At 37.9% G+C, this 18730-nt stretch overlaps 1 protein-coding gene across 11 annotated transcripts in view; it reads left to right on the top strand.

The window, feature by feature from the left end:
• The window catches only part of dennd1a (DENN/MADD domain containing 1A), a 547788-nt gene that overhangs the window by 192338 nt on the left and 336720 nt on the right, over positions 1–18730 (top strand). For all 11 annotated transcript variants that reach the window (XM_080211932.1, XM_080211937.1, XM_080211934.1 and 8 more), the window contains exon 5: positions 5643–5762. In XM_080211932.1, the coding sequence (XP_080068058.1) occupies positions 5643–5762 (120 nt within the window). The remainder of the gene's footprint in view (positions 1–5642; positions 5763–18730) is intronic.

Here is an 18730-nt window from a genome sequence, read left to right on the forward strand (position 1 = left end):
AGCAATTCGAATTGTTTCTTGGGCTAGTATTTATACCAAACCACACCTCCATCTTGGTTCTGCTACATCAACTGCTAAAAAAGGTTCGAGCTTGGGAATGGTCCGCCAGTCAAGACCTGGCTTTAGAGAATAAAGCAAGAGCTGTCATTATCAAATGTCTTGGCGCATTACGATCCTAACTACAGTACGTCTCCATGTGGCAGGGTATTAACACACGGATGGCCAAATGGAGAGGAATGCCCAAAAGCATCTGTCTCCAGGACCTTGGCCATAGCGCAAAAAAGGTATGCCCATGTTGAAAAAGAAGGTTTGGCAGTAACATCTGGAAAAAAAAAATTCCACCAATGCCTTTATGGGCGGAACTTTGTGATCATCACTGATCACAAGCTGCTACTGGGGCTACTAAGAGAAGACAAAGCGATGCTACTGATAGCATTGGCCTGTATCCAGCAATGTGTATTATTATTGACTGCCTATAACTATCAATTGGATCGACCGGGAGGCTGCGTGGCAAACAGATGCATTGAGTGGGCTGCCTTTGGCAGACACCTCACTGATGGTATCACAAGTAGAAGAGATGGTAATGACCATGAATTTTCTGGATATCCTTCCAGTGGCTGCCCATAATACCTTTGGATGCAAAATGACATCACACTCATGGGAATGATTGGGTAGACCATGGACTAGGCTGCATGTGGATTGTGGAGGCCTGTTCATGGGCTCAATATTTCTAGTCATAGTGAATGTCCACCCTAAATGGATAAATGCCCATAGGGTACATTTGGTGGTGACAACAATAGTGGTAGATAAACTTCACACCTCCTTTTTGACATATGGGATCCCGGAGGTGCTAGTCTCTGACAATGGGACATCTTATGCTAGCCAGGATTTTACCAGGTTCATGAAGTCAAATGGGGATCCACATAAGAAGGCAGCACCATACCATCCATCATTGAACCGCCTCATGGATAGAGCAATCCAGACTTTAAGAGGTAGTTTAAAAATAAGCTGGCAATCTCGATGGACACCAGACTCTCCTGTCAATTATTTGATTATAGGATAACACCCATGCCAATGCAGGAATAGCTCTGGCAGAATTGAACATGAGTAGACGACTCCACACTAGATTGAGGTGAAAAAGTACTGGTAAAGAATTACACCCAGAATCCCACATGGCCACCAGGAAACAGTTGAATCTAGGATGGGGCCAGTATTCTACAGAATACTCGAGGTTGAGACCATCCAGCAAATACATCCCCAACAGGTGCGAGCCTCAAAATCATGTTTGTCCAGGAGCCAACTGTGCCTAATGGGCTGACAACTGAGGAGAGTCCTCCCAGACTGGACTCCCTCAACTCTCTGTTGCTCACAGTTAGGACTTTGGAGTCTGAAATGTAAGCTGTAGATTAAGCCACGATTTACTCCTTTGTCTCATGAATAATGGGATGAATCAGAATTCCAGTGCTCACTTCAAAAGAGATGAATGCCTGTTCAGACGCTGACTTGGAGGAAGCAGACCTGCTGCCGAAATGCCGCAAGAGACCCGTGAGGCACGTGAAGTCCTGAGGTTCCTCAGAACTAAGCAGCATGGCAGTGGGGGTGGGTGCTGGGGAGAGGGGGGAGGGTGGTAGTAATAGTAATGATCTCAAAAGCCCTGACACCACTCATATGTGTCAGCATCTGACAGCACTAATCGCATTGGCCTGTATCCAGCAATGTGTATTATTATTGACTGCCTACAACTATCAGTTGGATCACCGACCGGGAGGCTGCGTGGCAAACAGATGCATTGAGTGGGCTGCCTTTGGCAGACACCTCACTGATGGTATCACAAGTAGAAGAGATGGTAATGACCATGAATTTTCTCATGTGTCAGGGCTGCTGATACTCCTGATCCTGATTTTGTAGCTGAAGCACTCTTAGGAGCAGAATTGAGTTTATAAATAAAGGGAATCTTGTGAAGGGACCCGGTATCTGAGGAGCTATTTCACATTCAAAATTTAGTTTCAGTTGAATGGGCAACCTTCAGCTTTTCTGGTTAGTTTAGTGGGTAACCATCACTGAAGTACAAATGCTGAATTTGTGAGCAAGGTACTTCTATTGTATAGCTTCTGGAGGACCATGTGACTTGAACAGCTGTTCTGGAAGTTGCTGTCTGGTTTATTCCTTAATGGTGCATACCATTAGTCTTAAGGTTATTTGCATTGCAAAATATGGTCAAATAATGTTGGAGTTATTAAAATTGATCAACCTGGTTACTACTGTTTTTGGCCTTTTTAATATTTACCTTTGATGAAGGAATCTCTTGTCCTTGGTGGGTTTGCATATAGTCTTTGTTTGATTTTTGGCTGTAATTGTGTGTTAATAGCATTTGGAAAGGAGCAACTATATATAAACAAAAGGAGGGCTATGCTTTTGCCTGTACAATTTTTATCCACTCCGTCTTAAAATGAATGTCCAAGTTTCCCATTATTCCTTGCACTATATTGCTGTGACAGGTGATGTAAGCTTTGACCAATATTATATTCTGACATTGTTTTTCTGTAGTTAGACATTGGAACAGCTACATAAGTGATGAAAGCATGGTTCTACAAATTCTTTCAAAATTTCTGCTGAATGTTTTGCCATTGATTTACCAAATCTTTGGTCTTGGACATTATTTGAAAGTGCTCTTGAGCAAAAAACAAGACTTTGATCTTGTAGAGCTTTTTACTGAGCCTTGTGGTACTTTGCTTGGAAGAGCTTGTATGTTTTGGAATTTGTATTGCCTCTTTCCCTAGCTTATATCACTCCAAGCTCCCCGCTGTAACCTGTCACCAAAACACTACAACTTGCAACTTGGCCCAAAACCAACAAATTGCTTATATCACTACAAGCTCCCTTCTCTAACCTGTCACCAAAACACTACAACTTGCATTGATGTGTAGGGAGGGATTTTCCAGCTGTACTCGCCCCAAAACTGACAAATTGCACCCAAGATAACAGATTATTGCATGGTCTGCTGATGCCCCCCCCCCCCGCTACACGCGCACACACACGCTTTAATGTAGAAAAAACACTCCAGTGTAAAAACAAAATGGATGCTGGATCAAAGAAGACAACATTAGAAGAAGTTGACGAAATTGTGTTCACAGAGATAGGTTGTGAGGATGAAAATGAGGAGCAGTCGTTGGGGAGATAGCTGAAAGGAAAGCTAAGAGTCAGACAAATGGCAACTTGAGGGAAAGAGGAAGTAATGCCTGTAGAACTGGAGGAGCTTACAAACATAGGGAGGGTGATGCCCTTAGCTTTAAACATGAGGATGAGAACTTTTCATTGGAAGTGTTGGAGGACCCTGGAGACCATGTGGGTGAATGAATGCATGGGTGACATATCAAAAGTGGGCTGTAGCTGTGAGATTAATTCCTTCTACACAAGTATTCAAACTTTTATCACTTACATTCACTATAGGTAATATTTAAATTAGTTTTCTACTCCTCTCTTTCTTCAAAGTGCTCTTAGTTTTATATTCTCATTTTTATAGCTTTAAAGGGGTAAATTGGCAAAATCATATCCAAACTGCTAGTCTGCTTGGACAATGAAAATATCTGGTTTTTGATTTGATTCTTCAGTGGTCTTACTTTGTTAACTAATCTGGAAGAAACTTCAACATATTCTCTTTTCAGCATTTTCAATATACGTTTGACCATCTTCCCATGAATACCTTAACTGTAATTTATTAAGTCTGCAACAACTTTATATTCTGTATTGATGTATTCTATATTCTTATGTTGAAATTTGTAATCCAATTTGCCAAAGTTTTTTCCACAGTCCACTCCAAACACACAACCACTACTTCCTAGAAGGGCAAGAGCATCTGTGAACATCACTGCATGAAAAGTCCCCTCCAAGTTCCCCGCCATATTGACTTGGAAATATATCACTGTTTCTTCACTGTCGCTGGGTCAAAATCCGGGAACTCCCTTCCCAGCAGTGGTGGATCTCACCACCACATTTCCAAGGGCAGTTAAAGATGGACTTTGCAGCTGATGCCCATATTCCGTGAATGAATAAAAGAAATTAACATCCTTTAATCTAGAATAAGGCACGCCGCCCTGAGTTGTGCTCTAAATGCTTTCAGTACAATTTGGACAGTTGATTCTAGTTCCTCTGACTCTTGATTATGTCCAAATCTGTTTTGGTGAGGTAAACAGATTGAAAAATTGGGAAGCCAAATTAGGAATAATTTGTGGCCTATGTAACCCATGAAATTAAATTGAAGATACTCCCATGGCCAGGAATGAATTACATTATATGATTAACTCAAAATTATTTTCAGCCTGCAATGTAGATAGGGTGGACAGTGATAGCCTTTTTCCTCGGATGGAGAAAGCTAGCACGAGGGGGCATAGCTTTAAATTAAGGGGTGGTAGTTATAGGACGGATGTCAGGGGTAGGTTCTTTACCCAGAGGGTGGTGAGGGATTGGAATGCCCTGCCTGCTGCAGTTGTAAATGCGCCTAGTTTGGGGGCGTTTAAGAGATCCGTGGATAGGTTTATGGATGGAAAGGGATTGGTTTAGGTTAGAGGGTCATTGCTTTTTAACTGGTCGGCGCAACGTTGTGGGCCGAAGGGCCTGTTCTGCGCTGTAATGTTCTATGTTCTATATATTCCTTTGTTTTAATTATTTGAAATAACTGTGGCATTACCCAAAGTGAGATAAAATGTTTGTTTTGACTTTGGCAATTTTTTGTAATTTCCAACACAGCAGAAGACTCTTATGTGTTTGCTGCATTGATTTTGTACCACATGTATGTGACATCTGAGTTGACAACCTGAGCAAGATGCATAACATTGGATGTTGAGGGACAAAGTATGGATGTAACAGTAAAGGTATTAAGGATTAGGATAAGTAGATGGATAAATGGAGCTGAGTCCACGAAGATCAGCCCTGATCTTATTGAATGGCAGAGCAGGCTCAAGGGGCCAGACGGCCTACTCCTGCTCCTAGTTCTTATGTAATACTGGTGCCAAAACCAAGATGAAATTAAAGAGAAAGCCGCAGAATTTTAAGAGATGAGATGAGCTTCCGGCACAAAGTGAAGCTGCAATCAAGAGATAAAGATACAATTAACCAGAAAATGCAACGGAGTAGGAGAAAAACAAAGTGGATGTTCAACAAAAGGCTGAGGAAGTTGGATTTAATACAAAAATATTTGGAAAGATGATGGTGCATTGGTGAAGTGCAACTAAAGAAAAACTTGCATTTATATAGCATCTTTTACAAGCACCAGACATTTCAAAATGTCAATGAAGTATCTTTGAATGTGGCAATTTTTGAATGTGAAATATGGCAGCCAATTTGCATGTAGTTGACCCCCCACAAACAAAAATGTAATAATGACTAGATGGTCTGTTTTTGTGGTGGTGACTGTTGAAAGAAGTTGATAAAATATTTTTTATGGAATTCCTGTGCATACATCAAAACCACTGTATAATTAATATAATTATGTCAAAAATGAAATATTTATAAATTTTTGATGGCATTAGTTTGTGGAAAATCTGAGTGGAACTCAGCTATGCTGGTTCAATGACATGATTTGATTAGACGTCTTTATCTTATGGTCAGTTGAAAATACACTTCTGCTTTGTTCTCTTTTTCAGCCTTACAGTCAGCCAAGTTGGCCAGAACTTTACATTTGTACTCACTGACATTGACAGCAAGCAGAGGTTTGGATTTTGTCGCTTATCTTCTGGGGCCAAAACTTGCTTCTGTATCCTAAGGTGAGACAGCCAAGGAACTTAACATTAGCTTCTGGTTTGTGACAAAAATCACATTTCAGCTGACAGACACGATTCTCATATCCTTTCCCAACAGGTCATTGTACTAAGGGGTCAGTCCTAACTGCATTGTTTTGGGGACAAGGACCCTCTCTGATTAAAACGAATCTTTCGTGTATAGTATTTTCAAATTTGTTTTAGGCAAAGGCCCTTTATAGAATAAATAATCACACGCTTCTGGTATTGTTTAATTTTGAACTACACTTTATTGAACCAGTTCACCTACAGTAAACTGAAAAATTAAAAAGGACATTATCTTCTTCACTAGTTTGTGTAATTATATCCTATTTTTTGTTGATGTAACCACTGACAGATTTTGATCTATATTTAGATTGAAGCAATATGTATTCTGTATAGCATAGATCCATGTTTCAGCTTGCAGCATTATCTTTTATTGCAGCATTCTTAGGATAAAACTGGCATGAAACAGATAGATATAATTAAGTAAATATTAAAGTTATAACACTTTGAATTTAGTTCACAAATAAAGAGCAAACTGTAAATCTCTCTTCATAACACCAAAAACTTAGTGTAGTACTCAAGACATTTACAGGATCAAGCTGCCAGTGATAGAATTAAGCTGTTGAAATTTACAATACTCGTTCCTATAGGACTGATAATCAACCAGAAAGTTGACACTGTTTTACGAAACTGATTATTAGAAAGCGATTCTGAAAGTTTAAGTTTTAGCAATAGTTCAAATCAGCTTTCTAAGTTCTACAGCTACTGCTACATTGCATTTTTAAAACTACATTACTTTACAAGAATATATTTGTTGTATGTTGTGGCAAATGTCCAGACAAATGTCTGATTAATAGTAATATTGTTTTTGGTTAGTTAGACTATCACATTATGAACGTGTAATAATTATATCACAATTACCATTCCTTCAATGATTATTAAGTATCATTTTATAGAGAAACCAAGCCCCTATCTGATGTGACACTTGGTACTAGCAAAAATATAAACAAATGAAAGTAGAATAAAACTGCCACATCAATTCTACAATGATTGTAGCTTTTAACAAAAAAAACTTGATTTACAAGTGTGACCTCAGAAGATATAGCCTATCCATTTCTAAACGGGTTGTATTGAATCATTGTTTTTAAAATCTCACTTACACCTCCTTTTAAACTGGTGTTTTTCAAAGATGTTTTTCTTGGCTCTATCCTTATAACTAAAAAATGCTTAAATTTTATATTGCCTTGGTTACCATGCTCTGCACCTTCTCCAGAATTTCAATTTTCTTTTGTACAGGAACAAAAACTGGACACGATACTCAAAATGTAAATGTTCAATGTTTTCTACTCATTGGTCCACGCAATATATTCTAAAATCGTAATGGTTGTCCTTATAACAGTCTCACACTGTGCAACATTTTTAATAAATGGTTGAGTCTAAGCCTAGGTCTGTTTAAATATTTAATCTTTAATGCATACATCTAATTTCACGGGCAAAACAGCTAAATGACACCTGCCATACGTAAGGCCATTCACTTAATGTAACTGAAGCAGCTTTTTGTCACAGTGTATTTACTTATTAGTAAATTAGAAGTTGTGTGTGTGAGACATTAGAAGTGTACGTTATACTGTAAGAGTATCTGGGATGAATAAATTGAAAAGCTATTCTGATTAACTCAAATAACTACTATTAACTAACGTTTGGCTCAAATATTGTCACTTTTAAGAAGCTATTAATGAAAAACAGCAAACTATGTGAAGCCAATAAATGAAATTGTCCTATATAATATATTTATATCTCCACTATTTTGTCTTTCAAACTGCTTTAGGGTACCATTTTGACTTCTGCCTCACTTAAATGATCTGGAGGAAAATGTAGGGGTGTCTGATTAATCAGTATGCAGATGATACGAAGATTGGTGGAGTTGCTGATAGTGCCGGGGATTGTGAGAGGATGCAACAGGATATAGATAGATTGGAGACTTGGGCACAGGAATAGCAGATGGGTTTTAATCCAGACAAATGCAAGGTGATGCATTTGGAGGATCGAATGTAGGTGTGAATTATACTGTAAACAGCAGAACCCTAAGAACATTAACATACAGAGGGATCGGGACATGCAGGTCCACATTTCCCTAGAAGTGGCAACACTGGTGGCCAGGGTGATCAAGAAAGCATATGGCATTGAGTACGAGAGTTGGGAAATAATGTTGCAGCTATATAGAACTGGTTCAGCTGTATTTGGCGTATTGCCTGCAGTTCTGGTCACCACAGTATCAGAAGTTCATGGATGTTTTGGAGAGGGTGAATCTTCTTTGCACTAGGATGTTGCCTGGTCTTGAAGGTGTTGACAATGAGGAGACAGAGTCTGAGGGAAGACCTGGTAGGGGTCTACAAAATCATGAGAGGCATAGACAGAGTGGATAGTTAGAGGCTTTTTTCAAGGGTAGAAGTGTCAATCATAAAGGGGCACAGGTTCAAGGTGAGAAGGGGAAAGGTGAAGGGAGATGTGCACGGGAAGTTTTTCATGCAGTATGTGGTGGGTGCCTAGAACGTGCTCCCAGAGGAGGTGATGGATGCAGGCACATTAGCAATACTTAAGAGGCACCTGGATAGGTACATGAATAGAAAGGGAATAAAGGGATACAGACCGTGTAAGGGCAGGAAGTTTTTTTAAATTTAGGGCATCATGATTGACACAGGCTTAGAAGGCTAAAGAAGCTGTTCCTGTGCTGTATTTTCTTTTTGCTTTCTTTGTTATTTTGGCAATGGTCAAATACACTCTCCCTATTGAACCCAGTGAAAGTCTATGGATTTCGCTTCAGAATTCCCCCGCTTCCCCCAGATCGTTATCACAGGAGAGTTTCAAAACCGCTCCCAAAAAAATCTTTAAAATCTCCTCTCCCAACAATGCTTTCCATCAATGCTTTGCATTCCTAAATCTAGTCCAGGTTTGCTAAGTGACTCTTTTAAACAGCAGTTCCACTCCACTTTTAACACAGAATTATAATCCAGGTTTTATAATTCTCCCTTCAGGACTTCTTTGTTTTGACCGTTGTGTTAAGACCCAGGCCAGAAACTCCAAGGTATTGTCTGAAGTTAGCCTAGACCCCAAGTTTTATATTTGATTTTGGCATGGGTGACCATAAGGTGTTTAATTCCAAGTATGATTCAAGTGATCCACTAGGAAGCTTTTGTCAAATTTTATTTAAGAACACAATTAAAATATAACAAAAAGAATTAGAATAACTTTTACCAATTACAAGACTTAAACATGACACAGTATAGCGCCTAACAGCTAGTTATCTCTGCTGTTCCAAAGTAAAGCAACATCCCACGGACATGCACTATTCCTTAGACTTTGCTAGCACAAAAATAAGTATGCTTACGTGATGCTGCATTTTCAGCTTTGTAACACCTATGGACAAAAACCAAAAGCCAGCAGTTTTCAAAGGATGATATATCCTCAAAGCAGCCAAATTTCAGAGAGGTCAACTTAATCTCTGGTCGCTTCTAATCTTCAGACTCCAGAGAGGAGAAAACCACTGTTGTTTCTCTCAGCTTCTAGACAGCAAAGCTCAAACTCCACAGAAGGAGGGAAAAACTCTGCTGTTTCTCTCAGATGCAAACAGATTCTGAAAACAAAACTAAAACTGGAATGCTCTGAAAAATAGCTGACCTCAGTCACATGATATGACCTGTCAATTACCCCCAACCAAACTCTATTCAGCGATCCCAGGGTAACATTAAAACCACAGAACACTGCAGTAATTCAGATTGATGTCAATTATCCTGCTTCAATAACAATAACAGACGCCGCTACAGACAACATGATGCCAACAAAACATCCTGTAGAGAAACATGAGTAAAATGTACTTCTTAAAGGCATAGTATTGTCACAGCTGTACAAACTGTTCACCATTGCTTTAACTATTGGTTCATATACTACTGAAATGGCATCAAACTTTTGATTTATCCCTGAAGTCTGCTTTCCCATTTTAGCTGTGGTTATTGCAGCTGCCTCTTTACTCAGAGCACTATTTCCCCCTTGAATTCTCCTGAACAATACCTTGATTTCTGATCTCTTAATTTTAGCCTTCTCAAGACATTATTTATGTTCCAATGCCCTGGTTGCCTAGACTGTATCTGGTTTTTTGGGAGGTCTGTCTCTTTGCAACTCCCTTGCCTTGATCAGCTTTTTCTGACAGAGTTGAGAGATGTTCACTCCCTGGTATCCTCCATCAACTACAGCTAAAATTAATTTCAAAAGCCCCCTACCTTATTGGGCCTCTACTTGTTAAGCAACCATTGCTACTTCTGCCAGCTCTATTTACTCTTCACACAGTTTCTGTTGTGCTTGGAGAGGGTTACAAAGTTGAAATTGAAACCAACCCCCGCACATGCATTTTTGTTTAGCATGAATCCAACTGTAGTGTTTTACCCTTCCAGTCTTTAAGTTAAACTTGTTTTAAACCATACCTTATTTCTAATGTCTACCAATAAAAGTATGATTCCCATAAAACTACTTCTGTTTTTCTAATACTAAGTTGTCACCTTGGAGGTTGGCAAATAGTGACATACTCACCATTTCTAACTGGGCTGAACACTGCTGTGACATCTCCTCGCCTGTGCTTGATGCAATCTTGCAGTTTGCTGTCATGGATGAGACAGATAAAGGAACTTCTGCACTTGAGTTTGAGAAGGCCATAGACCACTTAGCAAACAAAGACACATGACAAGGGTGGAATTCCAGCTGAACTGTACAAGTACAGAAAATCCCATTTCTTACCACACTCCTCTGCTGAAAACCAGGTCCTGGTCCACAGGAAATGCATTATGCGAAAATTATCACACTACAAAAGTGAAGGTGATGGAGAAAGTTGCACAACTTCAAGGCACTCCACCCCTTAACATTGGGAAAGGTCATACTTAAAATACTTTAGCCACTTGCAGACAGCTTCTGTGCAGACCGATTGACTGTGTATATGATTTCTGCATGCGTCAGATGCAAGAGAAATGTAGGGAACAGAGTATACCTCTTTATTTTACGTTTGTTGATCTCAGTAAGGCATTAAAACAATACTTCTTACTGTATCCCAATACATATGGCGATAATAAATCAAATCAAAAACTGGCAGTCCAACAGAGTCCCTCAGTTTCATCTGCTAATTCCGTAACACTCTGCTGTGCAGCTTGATAGTTCTACAAACAACAGTTTCTGAGTGAAGAATGGAATGAAATAGTGCTGTGCCCCATTCTGCTTGGCATCCTAATCTCCATGCTCCTGACCTTTGCCTTCCCTTCTGAAAAGGATGGGGTACACTTGCATTCCAGGTCAGAGGGCAGTCTCTAGAGTTTATAAAGACTGAAAGTGAAAACTAAAACACAATACATACTGATCAAAGAAATCTACGCTGATGATGCTGTGCTAAGTGTCCGTACTAAACCTCAGTTACAAAGAAGCATCAACTGTCCGGTTCACAATCTCGGCTCTCATCCTGTCTTCAGTTGTCTATGCTGATTCCATCTTCAGCTGTCTGTCCTGATTATGTGTAACACACACACACACACACACACACACACACACACACACACACACACAACACTGCATCTAAATGTGCCTTCTCTGTACTCTCCTCTGTTGCAGCTCCTTTATGCTTGCCATGACTGGCCATGTGGCTTCTCTCTTAACTTCCTTCCTGTTGATACCATTTCCAGGTGAATGTTTGCCAGATCACATGGATCAGTTTTTCTTCAAGAAGGTTACAACTGATACAAACTCTTAAGTCCTTTTCACACATTCTCAAGAGCAATTGCATATTCCGCATCATTTTTAAAAAATTACAAATTTTCCTTACCATTCAGCTTCCTGGTCAAATATGGTACATGTGCCCAATTAAATGTAAGCGAACCTAACTAAATAGTATTTCTAAAGTTTTTTTAAAAAAGTCAATAAATATCATTTGGATAGTCACATGCCATGGTACTATTATCCAAATTCAGTACCTAAGACATCAAAATAGCAGAAATAGTATACTATTTATATGGCACCAATTTTATTAATTCCATTCAGTTCTTGTTTACTCCTTTCTGCTACTTTTGTTGAAAGAACGTTGATGATTCAACCTTTTAATCGTTTCACTCTGTTCTAGTCTGCCATTCTATGTGGTTTAATACAGGAGAGCTTCCTTGCTTAACCATCAGCTATGACATGCTGTCACTATTGATGCTAGGAACTTATTTATGTTCCTATTCCATTTTAATTGGATTATTACAAGTCTAAAAATTTATGTGGCTCTCAGTCGCTTCCTTTAGAAGTTTGTAACAACAATTTGAAAAAGTCGTATCCCTCTTGTATGGTAATGATAAACACTCTTGTATTATTTCGTAAATTGATGATTCCAGTGTTTTATATTTTAGTTGGGTTTTGTACTTTTTTGTTGTTTCCTCCCGTGGCAAATACTATTCCAACCAAGAGGTTGACGTGACACATGATTATTTCACTTCCTCATCAGTGTCCTGTTATTTGCCCCTGGCAGCTTGGTTGAACTCAGGAATTCAGTTAGTGAGGATCATGGTTGTGAGCTTATAAACTAGCACCCTGCAGTATAGCAGTTAACATGTACCATTTAGCTGCTTGACTCAATGTTTTTATGGTTTCAATACTTAATTAGATGGGGGAGTATAACTCTTCTAAATGAGTTCTAAATAATAATTAAGGCAGGATACAGGTAGCTGACTTTGTGATTGATTGGATATAATTATGTGATGCAGAGTAACTGATACACACTCTTGTGCAGCAGATTGCATGAGATTTATCATCTTGGTTTAATTTGAATTGGTATGAAAAAGTAAGGTTGTCATAGTTTATGTCGCATATTTGTATGCTGCTTTTTGACCATCTTTCTCAACATAGTTCTATCCCACTCCCCTTGCTGTGCTTTGAAACCCAGCTTTATTGTTGCCCTCTGTCTCTTCCTGTTACCTGCTCTCTGCTACTTTTGGCCTTCTTTACTTGCTTTACTTTGCTGTACTTCCTTGGAGTTGACCCATGTTCTACTTCCTGTCATGATGTGGAGATGCTGGCATTGGACTGGGGTAAACACAGTAAGAAGTCTCACAACACCAGGTTAAAGTCCAACAGGTTTATTTGGTAGCAAATGTCACCAGCTTTCGGAGCTCTGCTCCTTTGTCAGGTGAGTGGGAGTTCTGTCGTCCATATTTCACTGTTCCAAAGCTGTGTTTTCTGGTTGTTTCACTCACGGGTTTTATGTACTGAGGTCTGGGACCCCCTTAATATTCTGTTTTATTTCCACTCTTTTCTGTTTTGTGCCTCTCTTTATCTCCAGTTTTGCAATTCATTCCCTCCCACTATACTTTATCTTTTTCCCAGCCTCTGTATAGAGTGTAGAGGTATTTATGCAGCATATATATCACTTATGAATCGTCAAGAATGTATTCAAAATTTAAAAAAAGTTTTTGCTGACCTTGATAATTTGGCTGTTCACTTAATGATAAAAGCCAAGGATTTACAGACTAGTGCTGATCTACATAGACTTCCTCCAACACATAGCCGCTAACTAATCTCAGGCTCATCCTATTTAAACTAATGCTCCACAGCAACTGTCTAAGAAATGTCCTGATTAAATGGATTTATAGCTAATTTTAAAAAATACTCCATTGTAAAAGTTCCAAAGCCAATGCGCCGAGTAGAGAGGGCAGACCCAAATCCATCTCTTCGCTTGTTCCAAAAATATCACAACATTTATCGTGGGTGATCTATTTTCCATTAAGTGCAACTTCTTTTTATAAGACAATTATTATTCAAGATGAACTGGTGGCTAAGCTTACATTCTGGCACAAGACAACAAGATAAAACCAGAATTACACAAGACTTCAGTTTATGCAGTGCCAAAATGTTTAGTTTTGAGAATACTCCACGTTCCATTTAAATTGGAAAAATTGACAGAAAATGATTGGGTAGTTTACTTCACTTGACTACTTTCATTGTTCCATCTACTGTGCATTGCATTTCTGCATTGTATTTTTATCTACATAAATAGAATTATTAATTGCTTATTATTTTTCAGATGTTAATTGTAATCAAAAATCCTTTAAAGCAAGATATTATTACTTGACTGTCTTTTAGTTGGTGGTGAAAGGCAAATTTCAATCAGGAAATAGATTTTCAAAATATGACATTTTTGTCGCTATATTTAATGTTTACATTTAGTTTATATTAAGGATTAGGTTGTCCCTAGTTCTGCAATTCTAAAAATTCTGATGTCGCTGTTTAGTATGATGTGCCTTTTGCTTAGCTGTGATATGTGTATATTAGTATCATTTATTTTAACAGATTGGGAGTTTGGGGCTCTTTAAATAGCATTTATCAACATTCAGCCTGCTCTTGCCAGTGCTGAATTTAAGCATCTGGTGTCTTGTGATGGTTTTCAATTAGCAAATACGTAATAGTTGGCATACGTACTCCAAGTGAAATGTTATATGTAAACAGCTGAATGAAAAATGTACGAAAGGTTGGCTTTGATATTTGAGAGGAAATTGTATAATTAAATTCAGTTTTCCCATTACTGTACATATGCCAGTGAATTCCCTTAAACAGTTGTTTTATTACTACTGCAGATAACTGCTGTCAAAAATTGGGAAGACTTTTGCATTTCTTTCAGATGTTGCTCGGGCAGAATTTTTAAAGGTGCAGGAACAATAGGTACATCTGATGTACAGTATTCAATGGAAGTGTTAATCTGGTGAGCAGAATATGTTACACTTAGTGTCAGTCTCTTTATTTGGAATGCTCTTTTTGTGTTTGTCCGCGTGTTACATTTCCTTTTCCACTGGGCCTCTTTCCCTGAGTGCAGAGGGTGCGAAGTGAGAATTTTTTTTTAATTGAGCAGGAACATGTGGAAGATCAGGGATATCTCGGGGGATTACTGAAAAATTCTGAATTTGTACTTATTGCAGTCTGTGCTTGGAACATGGTCTGCTGGGAATAAATGTAGTTAGTGTGACCTCTGACCTAAGAAACTGTTGACATGGATGACAGCCAGAAACTGGCCACAGAACGCCTTTGTTAAACTCATTCATTGCTCCTTGAAAATTCTAGTCAGTGTAAGTTGCCAGCTCAAATCTGAGGAATGCAGAGCCCTCGTTCCCATGCTTTGGAAACAGAGGCTGCCCCTTAACCAGCAAGACTTCTTTAATGGGTGTATGTAGCCCTAAGCTCAATTGAAATTGACAGTTTCCTGGCTTAAGATTGCCAACTGGCAAATCAGTGAAACATGGGGACAAACAAGGCCCTTTAGGGACCCAAACCAGTGTTTGTATATAGAGAGCACAGCATTAACTCTTCAGCCATTGTTGTGTTCCTCTGCATTTAAACTGATGCAGTGCTGGAGATTTCTGGCCACAGTTTTAAGAAAAGGAAGCCACTGCCCTAAAATTAGATATTTTAAATGTTTTACTGAAGAAAAAAAGTTAAGACTTATACCAAGCTATATTTTGTTTTGGTTAAAAGCCTTTGAGAGGAAAACTTTGCATGAAACTAGAACTTGGTAACAAAGAAACCCAAGAATGAATTAATGGCCAACAAAAAAAGATTTAACTGTATCAAACTGAAGCGAACATAGCAGAATTTCAAATATTAAGGGGTGGTGTTTTACCAACCTGAAAATACATACATTAATATTTCCACATTCTGAGCACATTTTATATAATGGTTCAACGGTTTGTTTTGATCACTTGGAGTGTATAACACTGTACTGTTGAATAGTGTCAGCACATTGCTAATTATTAATGTACTTATGCTAGTTGCTAATCTGTATTGAGAAATAATTATATATTTTAATATAGTTGTGTATTAACAAAATGTCATTGCTCAGTATCTACTGTATGAAATTTATTCAAAGTTCTGGGGCGAAAAAATATAGCACCATGAATATTGTTAATATTGTGCAAGACTAGCACAGTTGTAATCCCAAAGTTAGCATTTAGCCCTAGAACTGAGCCAGTAAAAGAATGTTTAAAAATTTGTTCATCCTTGATTGTCTAACAGTTTTCCCAGTGATGCACACTTTAAAGTTTAATTCTTAAAAATTTTCAGGAGTTAGAAAATGATTTCAGAAATTGGTAATTTATCATTATGAACATAATGATATTGATAGCACAATATATAATACAACAAATGTGTCATCTTTATAAAGCCTAGCTTGAATTCTGGAAATGCAGTAAAGGACAGAATTAGTTGGAAGATCATCATACAGCATCATTTTCAGCAACATTGATTAGACCACCTGAGTGTTTGTACTTTTAGAATTGCATTGTTTTATTAACTCTTGCAAGTAAAATATTTTGACACGCTGGAATGATTTCAGTTTTGCAAAGATTTGGATTGTAATGTTTTGATAAAACTAAACCCAAGACTTTACTTCACAAATCATCGCTACTGTACTAAAAAGACAGGACCTAATGCAATGGAATGTATCCAAAATATAGTGTAGTCTGTCAGGATCTGTTGACTTTTTGGTCCTCAGGTCTTCAATGGTGTGTGTTAATCATTTTTCAAACATTTAATATGAATACACCAAGCACCTAGATTTAAATCTAAATTTAGTTTAATTTGGTATTGTTTTCATAGTTCAAATATGCTTCTCCAAATGAGTCTTGTATGGTGCAAGTTTTGGCCTAAGCTATATCTACAATCTGCTTTGCAAGGCTGGAAAATTGCAGTTGGAAAGCTGGGCAAGTGCAATAAGATCCACCAGACTTTGTTGTGAAGCACTAAATTACTATCATAGACACAATGACCGTTATCTGGCCTAAATTAATGGTTTTCAGATTTAGTTGTGCAGCTGTTTGAGTTAGCGTGGGGCTTATTTATGTTGTTAGTTAAATAACTAAGGACCAAAAAAAAGAAATCAAATAGTTTTTTAATGCAAGCCCTGTGAGGCACAGCAACTTTTGATATCAAGATTTGATATAATACTTTCCATTTTAATTGAACACATTATAGTAACTTTGCACTCAGTTACATATGTAATTGTGTGACCTGAAAAAATATATCAATAGAATTTACTGTTTTAATTGATTTTATGAAGTCCAATCAATGAGGCAACATTTGCTATTGAATATTCTGTTAAATGTCAAGAAATATGTAGTTGAGCATTTGTATAACCATTATTGTCACTTCTAACATGGATATCGAACTTAAGACAATTTCTGTCGATAGTATGATTCAAGCAATAAGAACTATGGGGAAGATTTTCAACTTAATGTTTTGGCATAAAACTGGCATTCTAATCCAGCACTCCTAGCTGAAATGTATCTCTCTGATATAAAATCAACTTTTGTTGATTGATACAATGGATAATGAATGTGTGGATTCAGGCATGGACAATAACCTTCAGCCTGAGGCAGAATAATTCACAGTGGATATATGCTATTCTGTTGTAATATAGCAAAATAAAAATATTATTGGTGTTGTGTTCAAGGAAGAGACAAAAAAAAGTGTGCAAAAACATCCAACAAATCAGGAATTAGGAACAAATCCAGCCTTAATGGGAGAGCTTCAGTTAGAAGAATTCAGAAATATTTTTGCCGAGGAGAAGGATGTTATATTACTGATCATACAAGTTAAGCACTGTACAACAATTTTATTCCTGGATTAATATTATGGTAACCTATGACAGAACTGTTTTGCCTAAGGACTGTACTTAACTGGGCATGATCCAGTGTACTGCAAGTCTACTCGATGGGGCTTCCTGTATATAAATAATGGAACAGTGAAGGGTATCAACTTGAACCAGTGCTTTTTAGTTGAAGCGCTGAATCTGCTTGAAATGTATAAAAACTTTCAAGATGTGCTTGACTGACAGTTTTGAACAAATTAGTTCGGTGTCTTGCTTATTCAGTATGAATTTGCCTGTATGCCATATAATGAGGTTTTCAGAATTCTGGAAACCATTGAATATTTCGAACATGGAAAGTAAACTATTGCAATCTTCATTGCAGTCAGCAGCTATACTTCTAAAGCAAATCAGCATTTTTTCCTTCAGAACAAATACATTTCATTTGATTCAAATGTATTTTGAAATTGTTATTTTAACCAGAGCAAACTCCCAATCGTTATAGGTGGCACACCAACTCCTCAAACGCAAGAGAGTGGAAATTCCAAAGCTGCAGCCTACACTGTTATTGTGCTGTAGAGTTCCAGGAAATGATGGCGCAAGTGAATTTTACTCAAATACAACACCACAATTTCCTCAACTTATGGGGTGTTTGCCAGAAGTTGAATGTTAATTGTCAATGCTCTGCCACAATCAACTGCAAGATTGAGTTTACTGCGTTAATGTCACTGTGATCACTTGCGGACCTTTGAAGAATGATGCTGATGAGTTAAATACGTTCAGTGCGATAATGGAAAATGTTGTTTAAATTGAAAAAAAATGTGCACATCAGTGATGCCTTTCTGATTGTATTTGTGGTCAATAGGTGCAACATGCAAAACAGCAAGAATTGTTAAACTGAATCGTTTTGTAAAGAAAGGGGAAAAAATATGGACATTGCAGTAGGGATGGGTAAAAATCATTGATGAGAGGGTGACTGAGCTCAAATTGTAGGCAGGTGATATGAAGAAGTGCAAGGAAAAGTCTTGTGATCTACTTCGGAGAAAATAGAATTCTTTAGGAGTCATTAGCTGTGACAAATAAATAAAGAAATACAAACAAAAATTACACGTCTGTGAGAGATAATTGCCAGTTTCTGGTCTTAAATTACCATCTGGATATAACTTTTTCTAATAAGTAATTCAAATTGCTAATCCTGTGAATTGTGACTCTGGTGTTAGTGATCACAGTATGTCCATTTACACCTTATTAAAATTTAAGTGGTAAATCAGAAATCGTATTGGGACTACAGACTGCCTCAGCAATTGAAGCC

Source organism: Carcharhinus amblyrhynchos, chromosome 25 (assembly GCF_965287045.1).
Source record: "Carcharhinus amblyrhynchos chromosome 25, sCarAmb.v2.hapA, whole genome shotgun sequence".
NCBI classification, from domain to species: domain Eukaryota; kingdom Metazoa; phylum Chordata; class Chondrichthyes; order Carcharhiniformes; family Carcharhinidae; genus Carcharhinus; species Carcharhinus amblyrhynchos.